General features: G+C 43.2%; 1 protein-coding gene across 2 annotated transcripts in view; it reads right to left on the bottom strand.

Annotated features, from left to right (window-relative positions):
* Positions 1-25,024, bottom strand: part of dclk1a (doublecortin-like kinase 1a) — a 99,141-nt gene that overhangs the window by 4,182 nt on the left and 69,935 nt on the right. The window contains exons 6-15 of one of the 2 annotated variants that reach the window (XM_036595269.1): positions 17,916-18,010; positions 10,487-10,571; positions 9,888-10,063; positions 9,631-9,750; positions 7,932-8,078; positions 2,536-2,669; positions 2,261-2,338; positions 1,188-1,284; positions 668-748; positions 209-322 (exon numbers count right to left, since the gene is read on the bottom strand). In XM_036595269.1, coding sequence (XP_036451162.1) covers positions 209-322; positions 668-748; positions 1,188-1,284; positions 2,261-2,338; positions 2,536-2,669; positions 7,932-8,078; positions 9,631-9,750; positions 9,888-10,063; positions 10,487-10,571; positions 17,916-18,010 — 1,127 coding nt within the window. Of the gene's footprint in view, positions 1-208; positions 323-667; positions 749-1,187; positions 1,285-2,260; positions 2,339-2,535; positions 2,670-7,931; positions 8,079-9,630; positions 9,751-9,887; positions 10,064-10,486; positions 10,572-17,662; positions 17,755-17,915; positions 18,011-25,024 lie in introns of those variants that run through there. The other variant, XM_036595270.1, reaches the window with a different exon arrangement.

Genomic DNA, 25,024 nt, shown 5'->3' with positions numbered 1-25,024 from the left:
TTAGATTGGGGAAAACACTATAAATTCAAGCCCTAATCCATCTGAATCTGTAAATCCCTGTTCCAGCATTATGAGACATTAATCTGCTCTTCATCTCTGATAAAGCCTCTGGTCTAATTCACGCATTTACAGAGCCGTCTTTCTATAGGACCGACTGGAGGACACTAGTGTGCTAAACAAAGCGATCTGGCAGCAGATCACAGCTTACCGTGATGACATTCACTCCCGGCGTGGTGCAGCTGGGCTTGGGGCCAGTGTTAAAGTGCTTCTTGATCTTTCCTGCTACTGACAGCTGGTGCTCATTCTCCGACAGGCCGTCATTCTGCGTCATTAATTACATTAAGAAAAAGGTATATGTATTTTTTCCACAATGAGTCACTCTTATGTCATTGAAAGATACTGATAAAATTACTAGTACAACTAGTTTATGATCCAGTTAATCAGCAAGTCACTATTACTATTTTCTAGGCTTTTCAAGATGCTGTATACATTTTAGGTCGCTATATATACTGTATGTCTGTGATCGAAACAAAAAACCTATCAATCAACTCAGAATTGATTTCAATCCGACATGTGAACGGATTAAGGTAGCACTGATCAATCTAAACACAATTTAGAGTTATGAGAAGGTCATAGCTGTGTTTTTATACAGAGTGCGAGTACTCACAGTGACCCAGGGATGTTCCAGCACTTGCAAAGCTGTGTATCTCTGATCCACTTCCACCTGCAGCATGGATGTGATCAGCTCCTGCAAGCACACACACAGGACAAAGACACAGAAAGTGTTAGTGCTGACCCAAATGACTTCAGAGGTGTTTATTTGCACCTCCAAAAAGAATTCACATTTATCATGTATATATATATATATATATATATATATATATAAATATATATATATATGTAAGAATACAGCATATCGCTGCTGTCGGAAGAAAACCTCATATCTCCATTTTTGTCGTTTTTCTGTTTTTGATATAATTTGAAAATACTTGTTGCTCTTTACATTGTATGTCCATTTCATGATAAATGGACCTAAAGAAACGGCCCAAAATTACTTGGAAAAAAACGTCTGGTTCCATTGACTTACATTAAAAGTAAAGTATGTTTTTTCCTTTTCCTGTAAAGTTACCATTTTGGAGATACAAGGTTTTCTTCTGACAGCAGCGATATCCATCATTTTCACTCACCTTTGCTGAGTCTGACACATTGTCCCAGTATGGGAGAGGGAATTCTAACTGACCGAGCAGAATCTGGTCAAACAGAGCCTCCTGGTCCTCCGTGCTCCTGTGGGAAAGATGAAACGTACCAAATCACATTGAGAAAGGAAAATTAAGAAATGGTACGTAAGCAAATTCAAGTGAGCTTGAAGACAGGTTGATCTAAGCGTAGTTCCTCCAGTTACCACATGGGGGCCCTGTTGGCCCTGCTCTCTTACATAAGTAATGTATATTGCACTTCCTACACTGGCTAGCGCACTTCACACATCATAATCCCAGTGTTTGCATAAGGAGTGAAAGAGAGGGCCTACAAATCAACTGACACTCAATCTGGATCCGGATCTACCAAATACGATCTAAAAGCAGCAGCAGCAATGCCCCTTTTTCCTGCTGTGTCCAGAAAATTGTTTGGACAGGTTTAAATATGTGCATTACTGCATAATGGAACTAAATATTGCACTTATGCAATTCACACACAATACAATAGCCACAATGTTCCCAGGGGTCCAAAGTCTGAGACCACTAGTAAAAATGCTTCAACTGTGCATTATTTTCTACTGTAATACTTTTTCATTTTATTTCAGAATTTCTTATTCCGTTAGTATTTAGTATGTTCCTTTTTAGATTTAATGACAGTGTTCACTCAAGCTGGCATGGACTCCAGACGTTTGGGCAAAAGCCTCTGATGAGTAGATCTAATCTACCTGAGAGTCTTCTGAATACGAGCTTCAATAGAAGAGATAAGACACATAAAAATCTGACCTTTTTGTACAAAGACTTTAGCATGGCTAATGTCACTTTTGTTGCTTTAATTTGAATAGTGACATAGAAATACTGCAGACTGTTGGACTAATTCCTCATTTTCAAACTTTCTATTGTTTATTTCCAGGTTTAAATAAAAGAAAACGCCACATGTCCAATGTGGTCTCAGTCTTTTGGACCCACTGTATGTTAAATGGCTTGAGTTGAAAAAAAAAGACCAGTCTATCTTGGAGTGAATAATATTTAGAAATGAATAATGGAACAACAGCTTATAAACATACCCGCGAAATGGTGGGAATCCACACAGTAGGATGTACGTGATGACTCCGGCTGCCCAAATATCCACTTTAAGGCCATAACTACAGCAAGATAGGAATAAGAGTTTAGTCTAAATCAGACAATAATGCTCTTTTAGTAAAGGTAACAAAATACAGTCTAAAACAATGCAATAAATGACTGATACTGTATACAATTGTGAAACCAAGCCTAAATACACACAAGTAACATGTTATGCTTTAACGCTGGGATTATTTATGTATTTTCAGTGAGTTCTCACCCAGTCTCTGCAATGATTTCAGGTGCTACATATGTGGGTGTTCCACAGACAGTGTACAGCGGTCCGTCCACCACTGTTGCCAAGCCAAAGTCTCCCAGCTTTAGAGACTTGCTTCCGTCCTGATGCTCATACACCTGAAGGAAAACAGACAAATCTGTAGTTTAGTCCACAGATCACACGACGTCAACTGTTTCACATGAATTCCTTGGCCTGATCCCAAACGCCTAATAAGACTAAGGAGATCTGGACTTTAGGAAGTCCAAACCTGCCTTCTCACCAGTCACCACTGATGGAGTTGATGTGGAGGTGGTCGGGACCTACAAGTATCTGGGTGTGCACTTGGACAACAAGCTGGACTGGAGCTGTAACACTCTCCCAGTGTACAAGAGAGGCCAAAGCCGTCTCTACTTCCTGAGGAGGCTGAGGTCTTTTGGTGTGAACACTAAGCTCCTATGGACGTTCCACCAGTCTGCTATAGCGAGTGCTTCATTCTACCAGTCTGCTGTAGTGAATGCTTTACTCTGTGCTGTTGTGTTCTGGGCAGCAGCATTAACAAAAGTGCTCTGAACAAAATAAACAAACTTATTAGGAAGGCTGGCTCTGCTGTTGGAGTCAAGCTGGACTCTTTGGAGGTTGTGGCAGAACTAAGGACACTCAACAAGCTGTTAGCCATCTTGGACAACACCTCACACCTCCTGCATGCTACACTGGATAAACAGAGAAGCCCATTCAGGTCAGACTGTTACAGCTGCGCTGTGTTAAAGAGCACCGTGTGAGATCTTTCTTACCCACTGATATACGGCTCTACAGCGAGTCTCCTTACTGCAGAGACGGTACTGATCTCCTGCTGTCTGAACTGAGCTGAACCACATCACTGTATCTCCTCTCTGATTAATACACACTGTGCAATATATCATAACTGCTACTGTAATGACTCTCACTGCTCACTTTACACTGTAATACTGCTGCAACTCCTAGTTATGTCTATACTCACTGGCCTGACCTGCTCTCATGTAAATACAACAAATCTGTCTTATATGCTATGTAAATATGCAAATAGAGAAGAAAACCTCATATCTCCATTTGTGACATTTTTCAGTTTTTTTTTATTTGAAAATACTTGTTGGCCTTTACATTGTATGTAAATTTCATGATGAATGGACCAAAAGCAACGGCCAATAATCACTTGGGAAAACGTCTGGTTCCTTTGACTTACATTAAAAGTAAAGGAGGTTTTTTCCTTCTCCTGTAAAGTTACCATTTTGGAGATACGAGGTTTTCTTCCTACAACAGCGATATGTAAGTTTATGTGCAATTATATGTGCTGCTACTGAAACACTGCAATTTCCCTTTGGGATCAATACAGTTCTATCTATCTGTCTATCTATCTAGCTCTCTATCTATAAATGCAATCTGAGGCCTCCAGTGTTCACAGCTGAATTTCACTGATGCTAAAAACTCTACTAGCACAAGTGCTTCCCACTCCTACTCTGACCAGCTTCCTCTATTCTGCTCGGTTACGTAATATCTGAGGTAATGGCGTTTCAAAAGAGCCTCGTATCGAGTGTCGGAAGGTACCGCTGCCTCTTTGAAAATTACGCTTCCAGCCACACAAGCGATTATCTTCGGCTCACACAAGGGAAGAATGAGCGCAGGGAAAGCCTGCATCAGCCGAGCTCCGCTGGCTTACTGCCCGTGTAACTGTGCGCTGAGGCGCTGATTAAGTTTGACTGGCAGAGGAAGGGAAGAGAGGCAGGAAGAGTAACGATATGACTGCAGTCCTGTAGACCGTGACGACTCGAAGAGACAGCGCCTGTCAAAACAATTTGGACACAGCTAGTAATATAAGTGCTTTCCTAAATTTTTTACTGTTTCTTTCAGGTTGTAGAATAATAGAACACTAGTTATGAAATATTCTAAAATGGGAAAAATAGTAATGAGAGGGAAAACTTAAGGGACACTCTTAAGGACGGAGTGGACGTGAGGTTAAAGGGCCCATGTTGTACATTTTTATCAAATTTTATTTTTTCCCTTGAGATCCACTTATAACATTTGTGTGGTTAATTCATTATTACATGGTATTTTCCAACCTCTCTTTATGCCTAAGAATTAAACAGGCTGTTACTGTACCTTTAAGACTGATACAAGATAAATTACCTCTGTTCTGATTGACTATGAGACAACATATTTGGAAATATCCAGTGAGAAAAAGTGTTTTGTTTTAGAGCCTTAATGCAGTTTTGTGCACAGGCATCTGGGGCCGTATTACAGAAACCTCCTATCTTTTTGTCTTAAGTTCAGTCTGACAGGTCAAGATATGATTTTTCACAAATTTGTATTACAGAAGCAAATCTGATCTTAATTTAAGAATCTTATCTTAAATTAGGAAATTGTAACTTTCTCGATTGAAGTCGACAATCTACTGTTGTGTCTGTTACCTAGCAACCAACCAAATGCTCACAGCTGAAACGTAAACACGTAATCAAGTTAGTTAGCCAGACAGCTAACATTAGCTACCATTACAGAGGTAAAGAAAAGGTCAAATAATACTAAAGCGTGATAAACTGAGAGTTAAGAATATCGTTTCAGCGCCCCCTGCTGTTTCATCAGAGTCGCCACTCCCCAGTTTCAGTCTCCATTTCCCAAACGCTTTAGCCGAGCGCGCTAACGTTACTTCTCCTAATAAACAGACACACGTTCAGCTCCGTCTCCTCATTATTCACCACCATCACTGTAACATTGTATCTGACGAGTTTTTATCATCGTTTTCGGTGTAGATAAATTAGCGTCATTATGCTACTGATAGTGAACTGTGCTGCCCATCACTGCATAAAACAATAGAAACAGACGGGTAAACAGAAGTTAAGACGCTCTGGGGTTTATCTTAAAGTTAAGAAAATATTTAGGATATTTTGGCAACTTAGGATGTTTCTGTAAAACCGTTTTCTTATCTGTAAATAAGATTGTAGACTTAAGAACTGTTGTTCTGAACTGGCTTCTGTCCTAACTTCAGACTTAACTGAAGTTGCCATGACAACAAAGCAGATAAGATATGATCTCAGACTTAAGGATTTTCTGTAATACGGCCCCTGGTTCAGTTCATTTATATTTTTCTTAGATGCGTCCAAACATTCAACTTATACTGCTCAAGGAAAGTCTGCAGCAGTAGAAGACAGGTCGTGAATACAAAAGAGCTTGAAGCGGTACCGGCTTTAGATGTGATGCTACATTAATTGACCATAATAGTTCCCGGCTTGGGTAATAAAGGATTGCTAATCGTTTTGCCAGTCATGTTGCTCATTTGAGCATAATGGAGCTGTGTAGAGGCGTTTTGTGAATGATGTTTCATCGGGAGCGCACTTAAGTAATGGCCCCTCTCTCTTAATCATCATCCCAGGCGGGCTGGTTGCTGTGGAAAGGGTACACACAGTCCACATGATGATGCTGGTGTTGTAGTGACGTGTGGCTGGAGCGATTTAGCCTTTGAGCAGGGTACAGTATGGTAACTGTCGGCGTGTGAGTCATGTCTCACTTCCTCCTCTGTGAATGTGATATCACACATTCAGGCTCAGGGAGAAAGAGGCAGGCAAGCTGGCAGGGAGTGAGTCAAAGAGTCAGCTAACTGCCTTCATTTCTCTCTCTCTCTCTCTCTCTCCCTCTCTCTCTCTCACTGTCTGTCTCTTTCTTTCCGCTCAGCTCCAGCCCACAAACTCTGCAGGGAGGCTTCAGAGGTGAAGTACACACGTGTGGAGGCATGGCTGCTATTAGACAGTATGAGGTGGCTGTTATGAAATCACATAATGGAACATAAAACAGAATGAAGTTCATATCCTGATGTGCTAAAGGAATTGTTCTATCCAGGCTCCGCCCCAAATACGCTTACAGAACGCTGACAAAAATTACATTCAACCTAACGAGGATGGCCGTAACCAGCTATTAGGATCCTTCCCCAAAGACTTTTTCCAGCTTTTTTTACCTTTCTTGAGATTAAATGTAAAAACAGGGCCGTTATGAGGAGTTTGTTGCAGTCACTGAGGGCAGTCGTGGGCTGGAGGTTAGGGAACCAGCCCTGTGACCAGAAGGTCGCCAGTTCGATCCCCTGAGCCGACAGTACGTGACTGAAGTGCCCTTGAGCAAGACACCTAACCCCCAACTGCTCCCCAGGCACTGCGGATAGGGCTGCCCACCGCTCCAGGCAGGTGTGCTCACTGCCCCCTAGTGTGTGTGTTCACTAGTGTGTATGTGGTGTTTCACTGCGTGGGTTAAGTGCAGAGGTGAAATTTCCTCGCTGTGGGACTAAAAAGGGTCACTCACTTATTTTGGCTAACCAAAATCTGTCAGGCTGCTCCTTGTTTTCCTCAACCCTCCAGTAACAGCTTAGCAATCGTTGTTATCCAAAACTGCTTTAGTAATCAGCACCGGTCATGTTCGTAACTCACGTTAGGACACGGAGGTCCTCGTAAGTTTCTGAAGGGTTTTATAAGATTTAGTGTGGGGAAAAATGCGACGTAACTACCCAATGAGTAGCGACTGGTTCTTGGCTGACCTCAGAACCGCTGTGGTTCAGCCATAAACTTGACTGCCCGCTCTGTATAAGACTTAACGTTTAAGAGTAACTTCTTAAGATTTTCAGGTATGCAGCACTCATGCTAATGTAAGGTAGCTAGCTAAATGTTTATGAGTACAATTAACACATATTGTAAAATGGCCTAAACTCCTTTTTTTAGTTTCGACTGTTTATAATATGGCAGGAAGGAAGGAAAGGTGCATAACAGTTATGGATGGGTAAAAAATTATTCAAGATTGATTCATTTTTGGCAGTAATTTTATTCACTATGAGATGTAGGTCAAATTTCTGCAAAATTCACTAAAATCCTGATCCGAGTTACGGCCCTGCTAATGAGAAATGTAAGCACAGAACTGAGTTATGAAAAAATATGGAAAGTGAGAGCGCTCTATTGCTTTAAAATTATATTTAATTTGTATGCAAGTGAACGGTCACGCAGTTGGATGTAGTTTATGTCATGCGATCGAGCTAACAGCAGCATGGAAGTAAATTTGTCGTCTTTTGTCGTCTAGTTTCGATTAGCCACAACAACACAGTCCAACTTTGTAGCGTAGCATTTTAATCTGGAAACCCCTAAAACTAAATTAATTAGGTTGTAAAGCTTGTTGAACTTTGCAACAGCTGCTTTTAAAGAATGCCTTTGTGGGCGGAGCATGGATGCAGCGACTGGTATTAGCTCATAGGATCTCACCTTCACACATGCTGGTTCAAATATCAAAAATGGGATTTAATGAATGCTCTACTAAATTAATAAGTGTATGAAAGGGCAGAGGAGACATTAATCAAACATGCATCCAAAAAGTCCCAAAGACACAAATAATGCTCTTACCAAAAGGTTCTCTGGCTTGATGTCTCTGTGGACGATGTTAAGGCTATGTAGATATTTAATGGCGTTGGCCAGGTTATAGAGCATGCCGCTGGCATCCCTCTCTGTGTATCTGGTAGCCGAGGTAATAGCATCGAAGAGGTCGCCCCCCTGTGGACAAGCAAGACACAACAGCACAATAAATACCGATGTCTACAAGGTCTTCCAGATGTCTACAGATTCAGACAAAAAAAAGAACTGGAAGCTAATTAACCCAGAAACCTCGTGCTTCAACTCAACAGCCTAGAGACTACAGTAAACACACGTGCATGAAGGTCATTCGTTTCTACTTCACAGCAGCTTTCTGGAAATTGTGCTGATGGTAAATAATGTGAGCTGAAAGTTTACAGTGGCCTGGTTTGCCTCTGGTGTGGCAGAAGCCGAAATCCCCTCACTGAGGCGGCTAAGTGGAGCAGCGGCTTAATATAGAGCTCAGCTGGACTGAGCTAGCTACTGTACACAGCAGCCACTGAATAAAACGAGACATCAAACACAACTTCCTCTAAGATGTCTCTGTGCTCCCTTCCCTCTCTGAGCTTCCACTTTGGACGTGGACCAAAGGATGGACACTGTAGTAGATGTGTCCAGTTCCAGGCTGGAGGGCCAAAGTCCAGAGCTTGGTGATTTTCCTGCTCAGACAGCCTATCTACCACTGCAAAAAAAGATACACTGGCAAGAGAAAACATCTCAAATTTAGTCAATATATCTAATATTTCTCATTTTGAGATTTGCGACATTTTTATCTAGTGAAATTGTCTTGATTCTGTTGGCAGATAGTTTTGCTTGTTTCAAAACACGAGGCAGGTAAATAATCTGCCAATAGAATAAGACGATATCATAAATAAAATGACTTAAAACTAGGAAAAAAAAGTCTAGAATTCATTTACATAATCAATCTTAAATAGAGATACAGTAGATAGTGACAACATTTAAAATGATTTCACTCGCCAAGATATTTTTGCAGCATAAACCTGGGAACTAACTGCTGCCAGCATAAGAGTTAAAGGCCCAATCCCATTTCACCCCTCGCCCCTACCACTTAGCTCTTATCCTTCCGTTTAATGTGTTCACATCTAGGGGTAGGGTGTCCTGATTTTTGTTGAGACAGAGGGGCGAAGTGTTGGGGCTACATGGCCCTCCAAACGGAGGTTTTTCAGAGACTCCTAGTCTCTAGTAGTAGCTGATGTCTTGGCAGCTAGCTAGGTAAATTTACCGTTCCACCTTAAATAGTCCATTTAAAAAATTCAAACAAGAAGCTAGTTCTTCCATTCTTTGAAGGCATATGATGCCCTAAATGTCACTAAAGCCCAGCAGTGAGGAGCTGAACTTTACCCTCCTCTGCTGTCACTGCAGACTGGCAGGGTCGCCTACAGAGCAGCGCTGGTAGCTGTTAATGAAGTGATGCTCTTTTTATTTGAGGGTCCCATTTCAGAGGGAAGAGTTCAACCACTACCCTGTAACTCAGTTCCAAGGGGTTAGAGTGACACTCGAAAACAAGGTGTAGGGGTAAAAATAAGAAATGGGACTGGGTCAAAGTGTCCAACATCTATAAAAATCATTATATATCATCTGGCATTACATCTGAACCAAGTCCTCCTTTTCCTATCAAAGGCATAAACGACGCCAGCCTCATAATTAGGAGAACAAAGCTGTGCTTGCACACCTTGACCAGCTCCATGACCAGGTAGAGCTCACTGTAGGTGTCCATTTCCTCAATCAGCAGGACAATGTTAGGGTGCTTGACTCTCCGCAGGATAGCCACCTCGTTCTGGATCATTTGCTCCTGGCAGAAGGTTCACAGAGAAGAAGGAATTTAATGTTCAGGTTTGAAGAAAGCTTGAGATGCAAGACACTGGCAATGAAACCAAAAAGGGACTTTATTGCAGATACATAATCTGTAAAATAGGGTCTCCTACTCACCTTCCCTCTGCATTTGCCCTTGTTGATGATCTTTAGGGCGTACGCCCGGCCCGTGGAGCGTTCTACGCACTCGTGCACTACTGCAAAGTTGCCATCGCCGATCATACGGCCCACCCTGTAGCGGTCAGAGATGGAGGCTGGGACTGCAGGGGCTGTGCTCTCCTCTACGGGCTCAGCTGATCAGAAGAGAAAGAGAGACATGAGGACTCACATATACTTCACTCAGCCCTTCTCCCATACAGAATTGGCAATGAGCCTTATTCTATAATGACCCTTCATGGCAGATGAGATTACATATCAAAGACTTGCAAATGGCAATGGTTTGCATTTAAACCGTATTGTGTCATTGTGCACTTGCAAGGCAGCTGTCTTAAGTTGAGAGAAGAAATAACATAAAAGCAGTCATTTTTAGACTGCGGTTAAAAGGACCCTTTTGAAAGAACCTGAAGAGCCCCCTTAGGGTGAAAGCTTTTTCTTTTAATGTATTTTTTCTCCTAACCTCAGCATATTCTGAAAGCTTTTATCATGCAAAATGTCAGAAAACTGCAGTGTTGTGTAATCAGAGTCAGGTGCTGATGTAGAACTGTCCCGTCTCTCACCATCGCCGACGGGCCCTTCACCCTCATCCAGGCTGCACACCTTGGTGGAGGCCAGCGAGACGGAGGAGCCGCCCTGTTCTGAACCCTGAGAGAAACAGAGCAGCCAAGAATTCACTCACAAATCACTTCAGCAAGTGCTGTTAGACAGGGAGAAATGACAGGGGCGATGATGATGATGATGATGATGGTCCTGTAAACAGGTTTGACATACACTCTTTTCAGCTTATCGTCTCTCCTCTGAGGTTGGGGCGTCCTAACTCGACCTCTCAGCACCTCCCCTCCCCAAACGGGACCGCTGGCCACATTCACACCTCCAGCACAACAGCTCTTCTCACCTTTAAATTCCGGATGCAACACTAAGGCTAAGGCAAAGCCCCTTGGCTTCCTCGGGGCTGGTTGCCATGACAGCAGTTTTAGAGAGATATAGAGAGAGAGAGGGAGGGAGGGAAGAGATGCCAGCTGAGTTGCAAATTGTTTTTTTTCCTCTGGCTCGTCTGCTCGAAGCAGAGGGACCCCTTCGGGTCATCGCTGAGAGTAATTAGAGCTGGATGTTCTGCACTGGACTTGTCTGGCCACTGGGAGAGCCGTGGGCCTGGATTTGGACGGTACATGTGGATGGGAGTGACCTGGTTGGGGCCTGACTGACGAGTACACATGTGCGGACACGTGAATCTGACTTACGAATGAATCTGCGAAAAAGAAACGCAAATCAAGACCAGTCGGTTCGGTATCACCTAGGCTGTGTTTGTTGCTGTTGCTTTGGGTGTGGCTTCAATAACAAAGGCACCGAAACCACCAGGGAGTGAAAAGTGAGTGCATGTGTGCGAATGCATGTCAGTCGCTCTTAATATTGCACTCACATCCATTTCATTCACATCCCAGGCCGTAGTGATGGCAACACAACTCTGTTACCATGGAAACTGCTGGCCTCTCGGAATGAGCGGCAGCTCTAGTAATATTTTTCCTGTGCGAGACAGGGTGCAGTACAAGGCCCATACAAAGCAATTTCCTGTTTCCTGCTCGGATGCGAGGCCACTTCTCCGCTGTCCAAATACGATGATTTCCTGCGCCTCCGTGGGCCAATGGTGAGCTGGATCTGGGCATTATGAAAGAAGCCACTGATGCTCTTCCAGCTTCACGCTTTGCTTACATTCGAGTTAACAACACTGAAACCGAAATAAAGGAGCAGCACATCAAGCAGCGCTAAACAATACAGGTCAGGAAGGGAAACGGGAGGGGAGTTCCCCGTATCGACTGGACGAAGGAGACAAAACGTGTCTGCTTCAACTCTCTGTAGGAGGACATTCAAGGTTACAACAGTGGAAGGGCTAAAACCTCTTAAGGGATGATTTATTTTATACCGAGTATTTTTCCCCCATCTATAATCCGTGCACTGCTTCCAGCATACCTCACCAAATTACAGCCAGAGACTTAAGCTTTCGCTTAAGACTCGACACTGTTTAACTGAGCATGATCTTAATAATCCCATTCTTGTTTCGGGGGGGGGGTTCAGATCTTTCACAGGAAAGAAATGAACGTCCATAGGATGATCTGAACAAATAAGGCAGCTGGCATCTCAAAATCTCCCCGACGCACTAATCTGCCTCGAGCTTTATGATCTAATATTGAGACTATTGGCATTGTGGCGGTAATCTGTTTTTAGGATAAGCCACAAGACCTGAGCCAGCTACAAAAACGTTCTAATAAGTAGTTTCCCTGTGCACTCTGGGAGAAGAACGTGAGGAGCAGCACAAGCGGCACGAGCGCAACAGTGACCCAGATTAGAGTTCTGTAAGTAGAGGTGAAAAAAAAAACTAGTCCAACTTAGAAACACCCAAAACAACAGATAATGCAAAGAGAGGAAAAGATATAAACCAATATACATACATTACGTTTAATACATCCAGCATGTTACACTCATTTTCACTAAACAAAATCAAAATGCAATAAACAGTAGATGGAACGGAATGGCAGGGCTAAGATCTGAGATTCTGTCTAATGGGGCATGAATGATGTGGCAGAGTACACGATTTAAATGTCTGCACTGATGAAAAAGCGAGAGAAATGAAAACAAAGACAAAATGCATAAAAAAAGAGACAAACCTTCAAATTTCAAGTCAAACATGAGTGATTGCAAAAGGAAAGGAGAGAAATAAGCAAATGGAGACCGCACTGTGATGCGAAAGGAAAAGAGATGAGGTGCCATGTTGCTCATGATGGTAACGGATTCATAAAAACCATAAATACATACATGCAAATCTATTTACATATGACAGATGATACAGCTGGATGACAAATGTGCACATGTATTTAAAAAAAAAAAAGAAAAAAAGAAAAACACATAAATGTTTCAATTAAAAATGAACGAATGACAATTTTTACATTCAAGTACTATGAAATGAATGACAAGCAAACACAGATGTGAGAATGAGAAGAGCATGCAACTCAACAGACAGCGTGGTTGATGAAGCTGGACCATGGTTTGACTGACAGGACGGTGAGAAGACATGAAAGAAAGATACTGAATGGCTGACTCGTGGAACAGGAAGTGACATCACTACAGCTGATATCTGATCATAAACGCAAGAGAAATAAAGTCTATTCTCTCACTAGCATTCTCTGTCCATCTTCACAGAAACTCTATCCTCACATTTATGGGTATGAATCCAGTAGAACCAGGCAGCATCTATTCTGCCAAGCTGTTTAACCTCATTCGTGACAAGGCATCACTGCAAACAGGGGCGCTCGCCAAACCGAGACCGATTATTATAAACAAATCATGCACACTGAAGGGTTTGGATTTACAAGTGTCGCTCGCATTAACGGAAAATGCATGGCTGCCCCATATTCTAGGTGAATAGAGCAGAGGGGTTTAGAGAGAAAGATATGAGGGGAGGAAGGTGCCCTAAGGACACAGCAGCTAAAGAAACCGTCTTAAGCTGCCGTTCTTGTGTAATTTTGAAAAGTAGGTCATGCTATGTACATCGGCGAAAGCCGTGCCCAGCCGGGCCGTAAGAGTGATCAACCATGCACAAAGGATAATGATGTGTTTGAAACATTCAGTGCTCAAGCTAAACTGAATGTTGGCTCAGAAAGCAGAAATAACACGAGCTCCAATATAAATTTTGGATATGCACACAAAGGCGGTATATCTGTGCATAGCTACTGAAGAGCTGTGGAGGACATGAAACATACAGGCATGAAAAAGGCCCAGTCCCATTTCTTCTTTTTACCCCTACCCCTTGTTTTTGAGTGTCACCCTAACCCCTTGGAACTGAGTTACAGAGTAGTGGTTAATCTTCCCTCTGAAATGGGACCCTCAAATAAAAAGAGCATCACTTCATTAACAGCTACCAGCGCTGCTCTGTAGGCGACCCTGCCAGTCTGCAGTGACAGCAGAGGAGGGTAAAGTTCAGCTCCTCACTGCTGGGCTTTAGTTACATTTAGGGCATCTTATGACTTCAAAGAGGGGTGCAATTATTTATTATCACCCACCCCTAATTCTTCAGTGATATGAAGCTGAAGTCAGATGTTCACCAGATTCTTGTTCAGATTTTCCTGTTCCACCTTAATTGGTGCAGCAGTTACATTCTGGCGCTTCAGGCGTCAGAACTGCTGGACTATTTAAGGTGGAACAGGAAAGTTAGCTGGCAAGCTACCAAGACATTAGCATGCTATTAGTGATTTTTTATGCTTGTTATGAAGAAAACGACCAAAATACACTGAAACGACATTAAACTAAGATAATACAGTGGATATCGTAATTTTTTAACGAAAATCCTCACATTTGTGGGTTTCTTTGATCTCTTGTGCAGCCATCTTGCCGGTTTTTCTTTTTTTCTCATAACTCTCTGTTTGGAGGGCCATGAAGCCAGAACACTTCACCGTACCCCTTTATCTCAAAAAGAACTGGGACACCCTAACCCTAGACGTGAACGCGCAAAACAGAGGGGTAAGTGGTAGGGGCGAGTGGTGAAATGGGATTGGGCCAAAGTCATGAGAGATGAACACAATGTACTACTATTTCATGAATTAAATTAAGAAGCGCTCTCCAAACAGCTATCAGATGGAACACCGAGAATGAATCTCAGAGACTGTGGAACACTTCGGGCTCTTCATGTCATCCTCAGCTAGCTGCCGTCTAACTCATTAAAGACAAAGAGGAAAACAGGAACATTCAGTGCCGGAGTGCCACTCAAACTTCGTGTTTATGCAAGAGTGCTTTCCGCGTTCCTTTTCCCCATTCACAGAAAAAGGAGGGTTTTTTTCCATGGCGTGACCCACTTATGTGGCAGATGGTTGTGAAGACATCATGATTCCTCCTCACTACGGAGCCGATCATCAGTCTGCCCCAAATTCTCCTCTGGAGAGGCGGCAAACTGCGAGGAGAGCAAAGCAATCCTCCCCGATCAAAGCACAGCGAGATCATTCTGCTTCGAGCACTCTTCCAGCGATCACAGAAATGGTGGGGAAACGTGTGGAGAATATGAAATACTTCAGTGACAAACTGAAGGGGGGGGGGTGAACTCAAAGAGCACTGTGTTTCTGTCGCTGAAGGAACACACTGATTGGCTTAGCCGGGTTCTTTTGGGACAACTGGATTGTGTCTCATTCACAGAGCAACAAATTCTACATCCTAAGTGTTCTTGAAAATACTTTGGATATACTTTCTTAAAATAAGGGTGGTAAAAAGAGTTGTTTGGTGTGATGCTGGTAAAACACCTTTTAATGGATGATTCTTCAAAAAACTCCAACCAAATGTGGTTCTTCTATGGCATCACTCCAAAAAAATAAAGCTTAACTTTTAAGAGTGTAGATCAGAAGTATTATGGGTGGATTTTTTTAGAGCGTACTTTCCCTAACACAGGGTGATTCAAAAAGATTAATCCAATTTCAAAGCGCAGTATTTTTACAACCGTGAGGCGCCTAGGAACCAATCACAATCCAATTGAAAGAGGGGGTCATAGAGTTTCTGGCCGTCAGTGGAAGATGGCTCCCTTCAGTCTGAGAGGAGATGAGACCCCTGAGCAGAAAGCGTTCTGTGTTCTCCACTTCAATAAGAGTGAATCCGTCATAACAGTGTGGTTTTGTGGGCAGTGAAGCTCCAACAGCTCAGAGCGTTCGTCGTTGGTTCCACAACACTGGATGATCTCCGAAATCGCACTGAAAGAGCCGTGAGTGCAGCAACACCCGACATGCTCAATCCAGTATGGGATGAGTTTGACTATGGTGTTGATGTTGTCTGTACAGCTGGAGGAGGTTCATACTGAGACCTTGTACAATTACATAATAAACTTTATGCTCAGTTAAACCATTTACAGTTTACTGCATTGATCTGTAATGATTTACGTGAAATAAATCATTTTGAAATCGGATGAATCTTTTTCAATCACCCTGTATTTGGGCAACTCAAGAGAAGACAGAGATCTTGACACCGTGTTGGACCAGCATTGCCCACACTTGTGTCCTGACATGAGCCCACAGCACGTGAAACCCATTCCAGGTCAGAGATGCCCTCCATTCCGCCTGGAGCGGTCAGCCTCCAATTAATCCATCCGAGTTCAATACTAGCACGCGACTCAATTGGCAAGCTTTACCCCACCACACTCCAGCTACACAGCCAAAGCTGAAGCGTCTGAGAGTAAACCTGGCACTAGCCAGGCTTGAGCTCCCAGTGGGAAATCTACACGAGTTTCAGCTCTTTGGCTGCAGTAATGGAGGAAGAACAGAGAGGGACACAGAGAAAGAGGCAGCCAGACAGACAGAGAGACAATAAGCAGTAATCAGGGAGAGGCTTACAGCTCACACCAATTAAAGAGTTGGTGACAAGTCTTGTTTGTCCGTAGACTTGCTTCCTCATTATCGGCAGAAGCAACAGGATTGGGAACACTTTGATGTGGTCACACACATCATTAGCCCTGCACACAAACACCAGTGGTGTCTCTGGCACAGAAAGCCTGGCGGGGCACAATAAACTGTAGGGGCAGCAGCGACTCACAAAACCTGACTTAACTAAATCCATCAATGAAATCACACATTCACAAATTAACGTAATGTGGTGCAGGATGCGCGTTCAGTACTCGAAAAGAAAAGATGCACGACGATCTTCATCTGGGCAAACTTGTTAAAAACTTCTCTCAAAGTCCACCAATCCCTGAACGAATTCAAGAGATAGCATAGCAAGGGCAGGCAAGGAAAGCAGAAGAGTGTTTTAGGTACACTCACAGTTAGCCATGTTTTTCTCTTGAACCTCTCTGGACTGAAGGACCAGTTTTTGTCCTTTCCAGACTGAATGGTGTTGAAATCTTCTAGTGTATCCCAAACGTTTAATCTCTAATTTCTGCTCTAACGGCTGGCAAATTTAACTTTTATTACATTTTCAACTTGACTCATTATATTGCCTTGCTATTATGAGCGGCTACCACAACCGATGTGGAACTATGACTAGCTGCGTAGCGACGCCCATACTGTAAACACCGTTTACTGAACGTCTGGACGTATGTAAATGCATTATTTTTTATTGGCTGCTCTCAGCAGGGGGCCAACATGATCGGGCCCACAGCTGGTTATTGAAAGCGTGTTGAACAAGCGCAGAGTTTTTTTAACGGCTCACTTGGTTAGACGAGCGCTGACGAGCCCCACGCTCACCAAACGAAGACTGATAGGAGAAATAGGGAGCCTACTGGCTTTTACACAACAGGTACAGGAAGATATATGGGATGTATTGGACAGCCCTACCACTGTCATATGTAATAAATGCACAACAATGTTAGTTATGAAGAAAAAGATATATATATATATTAGTTGTTATACTGAATTATTGATCATGTCGTGATCATCTGATGGGGCACCCTAATGTAGAGACGCCACTGACAAATACACACACACAGTCTCCAAAATCAGAGGAGAAAGTGCGGCTGCTGGAAACGTATAAGGCCTGCTGAGTTGCATGCTCGTTCATCAGCCTGATTTAAGCTCTAGCACTACCACCACATGTCTGCATGTCAATGTCAATGATTTGAAAACTACTAAAGGCAGAGGTCATTCTCCATGGGCCAATCTGCTGGGTTTTCACACATGGCTCTGATGGCCAAACGAGTGAGACAGAGCATGCGTCAGCGTCCACGAGAGTCGCACCAAACCCCACACGCTAAGGATTGCGGGATTATTCAGTGGGTCTTCCTCATTGCAAGCTCCTCTCAGAACGAATGAGTGGGGGTGGGGGGTGGGGGTTATGCTGTGCTTTCAGTGCCTGCCTTGTCCTTTTCCTGGAGAACAGAAGGATTGCGTTACTGAGGTCTGGAATGGGGGAAGCTGTCTACAGTAATGGGGACTGGAGAGATGAACATGAACTGGGATCTAAGCTCTCTGAGCTACATATATATATCTGAGCATGTGTTGTGTGTCGGTGCGATTATGAGAGCCTTACCTTGCGCTTCTTGAGACTCCCTGGACTGGTAGGGGAGGGGCTGGGTGACTTCATGGAGTGGGGCGTGGACAGCTGGCTGGCTGGGGTCCCGTTTACTAGGAGCAAATGAGAAAAGCATTGGTGACAAACCAGAACATGAAAGAAAAGCTTAAACTACAGATGTACACTAAGGGCTAGTTTCCCAGACAGGGATTAAGCCTAGGCATGGGCCATATTTTCCTTTCAATGGAAAATCTTCACTCACATGTAGTCCAGGACTAGACCTAATCCAGACCTAAACGTCCAGTAGATTTCAAGAAATCTGCAAGGCTGCAAGAAACCGTCCACATCGCTGTTGTCAGAACAAAACCTTGTATCTCCAAAATGTGCTTTACTTTTAATGTCAGTCAATGGAACCAGACATTTTTCCAAGCCACTTTTAAATTATGCCGTAAACTGGAGAATGACAAAAATGGAGATATGAGGTTTGTTCTGACAGCAGCCATATATATATGAGGAGTAGGTGGAAAAGGAGGCATCGCCCACACAGATACAGCTCTTCCCACACTCAAATCTGCAAATCCATGCCTGCCATTCCCTGTTGACATAAACACGACCTGTACTACACAACAGTCTATGAACAGACTCCCCCACACTTCATACCACACACAGCCCACCTACCACTTCAAGTAGGACATCGTCCAACAGCACCTTATACACCATAACAGCACCTCAGATTCCTCTATAACACCTACTGATTCATAAACGGTTCATCTTTTCCACTCGGCCCCATTGCACTGCTTTTCTAATGCATCAGTATGGTAGAGCAGGTTTTAAGAGAAAATATAAATGGCAATCTAAACAGAAACAACATGAAGTATGGTAAAAAATTGTTAACATTTAAGTAATTAACTATTTAAATATTGCCAGCATTTTAAAATGTCCAGTATATTTGTTTCTAAACTGACTGAGCAGTTTACTATTAGTGCAATTTTAAAGCTAGTTTAACCTCTTATTCACCAGGGTATATTTTGGTTTGTCCATCTGAGTTTACATGAGCAAATCATAAGGCAAATTATTCTGCACAAAATAAATTTCTATTTTTATTTTATTTATTTATTTTTTGTAAAAGCTCCCCTCAGATTAACAGAACATGTGTTTTATGATACACATATTCCTATATGCTTACAATTTACTGCTGAAAGCCAAAAATCTGAGACGCTCTTTGTATTATTTTATAAAAATAATGTTTACAGAGCAGATCACTGAAGAGATGCCATCTGTTTATAGTTTATAGCCCGGACTTGTGGAAAAATTTTCAGGTTTTATTCGACTTTCAGTAGAATAAAAAACTGTGAGTTCAGCTTCTTTCATTATAAGGGTTTAAAATTACATCACCCATCTATTTGACTGGAGAGAAGACAGTTACAGCTCTCATACGACCCCCACCTTTAGAATGTAGCTTATGAAATATGAAAGTTATGAAGAATATGACGAGGTGAGTTTTGGAACCACCGGAGGTCTCAAGGAGTTGAAAGGGTTAAAGTGACAGAATGTTCACTCAGTAAAACTGTCAGAGACAATCAACAGAACTGGATAGCGTCAAACAAGAACCTGAAAACTACATAATAACCCATGTTCATATCTTCACAGCCGGAATGAAGCCAGTCAGTCAGTCCAGAGCAGCCAGCCAGCCATCGACTGTGTTTACATTGGTTGTAAAAGCCATTTACGCTGCTTTCAGATCTCTCAAATCAGCACCGCGGACGTTAAATCAACACTGGAGACTTCAAAGGAGCGTAAATGGAAGTTCTGGAGACAGAAAAAAGCCGTTTTACCCGCTCAGATTAGAGTTTCCTACCTTCGTATTGCAGCATGCTGAGGACACAGTGCTTATTCCGAGAGGCGCTTAGAAAAAGTGGCTGCGAACTGAGGCTCCGCCGGCGCGAGCAATGAATGAAAAGGGCGTGAACGAGCTGAGCGGAGCGCGCGCGAGCGCACGTGGGCGGCCAATAGGCAGACGGGCTGCTGGCGTAGGCAGTGACGCGCGCCGGCGTGGTAGGAGGTGAGCGCGCCGAAAAAAGCACAGCAGGTAGTGACGGACTCGATTCCGTTTGGCGAACCGATTCTTCCGAGACGGCGATCAATTCAACTGCCATTCAACTGTTCACTGATTCACAAGTCCAGTCCGCTTCATCCTCACCTACCCCTCCATGTTCGGTTCAGCGAGTGAATATGAATCTATGCTGTGGCGAGGAACTGATTTGCTGATGTTTAATGCTATATTAAAATACACACCAGAGCAGAGAACTAAACAAACCGGGCTGGATTCCGGACCCCTTTATGAGATTAAATCGCGAAAGACTTTTCCATTTTTATTAGGAATCTCCAGTATATGAAGCAGATGTAAACACTGAGCAGCATAGATGGAGTTTGATTCAGTTGAATCAGTGAATCGGCTCCTCTGAATGACCTTAAAGAGCCGGTTTGAAAGAATGATTCGTTTGCGAGTCGGTGGCAGGAGACTGCTAATGGTCCTCACACGACGGGCATCAAACAAATAACTATGAAACTTCTAAGTGAACAGAAGGGGCGTGAATCCTGATTTAAACTGAATTAGAACCAAATTACAGTCGACGGGCAGAGAACTAAACACACCGGCCTGGATTCCGACTTTCCTTTATTCCCCATCCCTTTACGAGATTAAATTGTGAAAGACTTTTTCCATTTTTATTAGGAGTCTCCAGCATATAAAACAGATGTAAACACTGAGCAGCATAGATGGAGCAAAAAGTTTGATTCCGTTGGATCAGTGAATCGGCTCCTTAAAGAGCCTGTTCGAAAGAATGATTCGTTTGCGAGTCGGTGGCAGGAGACTGCTAATGGTCCTCACACGACGGGCATAAAATAAATAACTATGAAATGACCGTGATTAGACTTGCGTAAGTGATTAGAAGGGGCGTGAATCCTGATTTAAACTGAATTAGAAAGCAAATTACAGTCCACGCTGCTGAAAATGAAAGAACAAAATAGAAAAGATACACAGAACACCTCAAGAAAAGAGGAGCAAGCTCACAAGTAAACATGGTTTGTGTCTGAGGAGGGAACATTATGAGTCATTTAGACACAGATGTATAAGTAAGGATGTCTAGCAGCACCGATCAGGAGGAGAACACTGTGTTCTGCAGAGCACCAACACCACGGCCTGGTTGTGGTCAGAGCAGTAGGACAAAGGATAAACTAAGATCAATCTTTTGCCTCATGCGCCAACGATTCTGGATGTCAATTCTATTGAACTCTGTCGTGTCTGAAAGGCTTCGCGCTCTTAGATATCAGTAAGAAAGTATCGAACCTGCTTTAAAGTAATGTTATAATGGCTTGGTGCTGAGCCTGGGTCAACAGAGCTGATGGTTTCATAGGGGGAAGCGTGTGTGTGAGAGAATGAGAGAGACAAGGGAGGGATGAAGCGAACTCATGGGCACCATCTGTGGCATCCTGTTAATGTGATGCGGATGATGCATTCGCAGACAGACTTCACCGTGTTATTTTGGGTCAGTGCTCCGGCGCTTTCTCAAAGCATCTTGTCATAAAAAGCCCATAATAGAGCTGAACTCGGACGCCCCCTGAAATGAGTCGCCGTGTGGCCCCTTCACAACCTTAGACCTCCACAGCCATCTGGAGTGCGTTCCAGGGTGTTTCGAGCCAAGTCTGGGTTCAAAACTATGCGTAAGTACATGAGGTTTGGTGAGTACATCTGAGGAACATCACACCGGGGGACATCCTGAGAAAGAGCTAGTGTGTGTCTAGACCATATCCATTCCTAGATGCCACGTTGTCTGCTGTTCTCTATCTGAGGCAATATGTCTGCGTGTCCGCCATGTTGGAGAGGTCAAGATCCGCTTGTGAACAGATTCCTATTCTTCCTATTCGCCAGCTTCTTGTTCGAGTTTTCCCATTCCACCTTAAATGGTGCAGGAGTCACTTTCTGGTGCCTGAAGCTGCACCATTTAAGGTGGAACGGGAAAATTCGAACAAGAAGCTGGCAAATAAGAAGCTAACTTCAGCTTTGTGTAAGAAGGTTCTGACGTTAATCTATTATGAATATCTAAACGGATTAAGGAATGCTGTAATTTACCCAGCTACAAAGCTTTAACCATCATTGTAAGTAAATAACTACTACATAAAGTTAAGATCCTGAATAGACTATTAAATGAAATAAGCTTAATATAAAACCAGCGGAAAAACAATCACATCAACAGGTTCTCTATGCTTCATTAACCACACGGACATATCTACACAAACACCACACAAACAATACACATCACACAGACATGAGTGTGGATCACTGCGTCCCCTCCGTTATATAATCCTATCCCTCTTTCTGAGTGTAATATTCTTAAAATAGTGTAATTTTGGACAGTATCTTTCTTAAACTGCCGCTCTGTAATGGTACTGAATGCAGTCCAGCAGCGATGTTGACCGTCCCAAAATGGCGGCGCCGTTGACGTGCCTGGCTGGACCCAATGCAGCATCTAGGTGTGCATATCTATGGTCTAGACTCTTTTAACCAAAGGCTTGGTTCTTGGTTAATGATGACCAGTTGGCTCAAGTGTGCTATTTTTGTGAGAGAGCAAAATCCTGGAAGCACACATTGAGAGAGAGATACAGAACCCAGAGATCAAGACTAAAGTTAAGGGATGTGTACGTGTGGTCGCAGAGATTGCATTGATTGCTCTAAGCACATCCGTTCCCACGGCTGAGCACTGGGTAATTGCATAGCGCTGTCCGTGTCACAAAACCCCGAAGGCAACCTGAACATGCACACAAATGCAGTGGTGCACAGTTCTAAATGTGCCCTTACTTACACATATTTAGCCAGGACTAAGCCGTTTGTGCACTGCTGGATTTGCATCGTCTCATATTTTATGCATGGAGCTCGGGTTCAGTAAAGTTTATCAAAGCTCGGGTTCAGTAATGGGAAAGTTTATCAAACTGAAATATATTTAGACAGGAGAGAAAAAAGGGTTAGGTGGAAATCTATTGTATAACAGGTCAAGCTCAGAAAGGGGAGTGTCTTATGATAAATCTCTCTCTCTCTCTTTCTGCACCAGGTGCTGTTTACTGGGCTGTCTCTGTTTGTCCATCCCTTCCTCCAGTGGGAACAAGGGCAGAGGGGCAGAAACAGAAACCAAAAGAGTCCATCATGTTCTCAGACAACATGTTCCCTGTGTCCTCACTGAACTCTGCAGCTGGCCGATGGCCTGCAGCAATCACACATCTGACTGTGGGTGGGCAATTTGGAAACAAATCATGACATTAATATATACACCGATCAGGCATATCATTATGACCACCTCCTTGTTTCTACACTCATTGTCCATTTTATCAGCTCCACTTACTATATAGGTGCACTTTGTAGTTCTACAGTTACAGACTGTAGTCCATCTGTTTCTCTGATACTTTGTTAGCCCCCTTTTACTCTGTTCTTCAGTGGTCAGGACCCCCATGGACCCTCACAGAGCAGGTACTATTTGGGTGGTGGATCATTCTCAGCACTGCAGTAACACTGACGTGGTGGTGGTGTGTTAGTGTGTGTTGCGCTGGTCTAAGTGGATCAGACACAGCAGTGCTGCTGGAGTTTGTAAACACCTCAGTGTCACTGCTGGACTGAGAATAGTCCACCAACCAAAAATATCCAGCCAACAGTGTCATGTGGCCAGCGTTCTGTGACCACTGATGAAGGACTAGAGGATGACCAACACAAACTGTGCAGCAGCAGATGAGCTATCGTCTCTGACTTTACATCTACAAGGTGGATGGACAAGGTAGGAGTGTCTAATAGAGTGGACAGTGAGTGGACACAGTGTTTAAAAACTCCAGCAGCACTGCTGTGTCTGATCCACTCAGACCAGCACAACACACACTAACACATCACCACCACGTCAGTGTTACTGCAGGGCTGAGAATGACCCACCACCCAAATAGTACCTGCTCTGTGAGGGTCCATGGGGGTCCTGACCACTGAAGAACAGGGTAAAAGGGGGCTAACAAAGTATCAGAGAAACAGATGGACTACAGTCTGTAACTGTAGAACTACAAAGTGCACCTATATAGTAAGTGGAGCTGATAAAATGGACAATGAGCGTAGAAACAAGGTCATAATGTTATGCCTGATCGGTGTACATACGACATGTATCATGAACTTTCAAGAACGTTCATGAACGTTTTTCTGAGGGTTGCAAAGAACAGACAAAGTACTTTAAAAATGTACTTGTTTGGAGATTAAAGGAGCAGCATTTGATGAAAAGAACACCTTCCCAACTGTTAAGCATTGAACACCCTAGGAAAAGAGAGGCAAGCTCAGAAGTACACCTGGTCTGTGTCTGAGGAGGGAACACAGTGTACTTCTGTAACGTTGTGCTGCCTGTGAGTCATTTTGACACAGATGTATAACTAAAGATGACTAGCAGCATCACTGAGGTTTTGGAAATGGCTAAGCTAATGCACTGGCACACATTAAATCACAAGGTGCTGTTTATTTGTTTGTTTGTATTCTATTTTAATGTTTTAAACAAATTAATGCTTACTGCCCAGATATATAGTTGTATATATAGTTGGGGTTGGTCTATTTTGCTTGTGTGGCAGCCAGAGGTACAAGAAACACTGGTAGATGAAAGAATGGATTCCACTAATATTAGCAAATTCTGTAAGCAATCAGACACAGTCATTCAAATTAAAGCTGGAAAGAGGCTGGCTTCTACAACAGGACAATGATCCAAACAATACACCACAATCCACTATGAACTACTTAAACAAACACTCGATAAGCTTTTGGAATGACCCTCACTTGAACATCACTGACAATCTGTGAAAAGATCTTAAACATGCTGTGCATGCAAGATGACCCAAGAGTATCACAGACCTAGAAGTGATTGTGCCAGGAAGATTGGGTGAAAATTCCTAAAACAGGAACAGAAAGGGGTCATTCTACAGAAACGTCCACTTTTCTATCTCTCCATAGGAGTCACTGGTGTTACTGGTCATCACTGGTGTTACATGCATTCTACCAAATGGCTGCTACAGAGCATCAAACCACATGTTGTCAATCATGGAATATCCACTAAAATATG

The sequence above is a fragment of the Colossoma macropomum genome, unplaced genomic scaffold (genome assembly GCF_904425465.1).
Source record: "Colossoma macropomum unplaced genomic scaffold, Colossoma_macropomum, whole genome shotgun sequence".
NCBI classification, from domain to species: domain Eukaryota; kingdom Metazoa; phylum Chordata; class Actinopteri; order Characiformes; family Serrasalmidae; genus Colossoma; species Colossoma macropomum.
The sequence above is the reverse complement of the archived record's forward strand: the minus strand, read 5'-3'. Positions and strand labels throughout refer to the sequence as shown.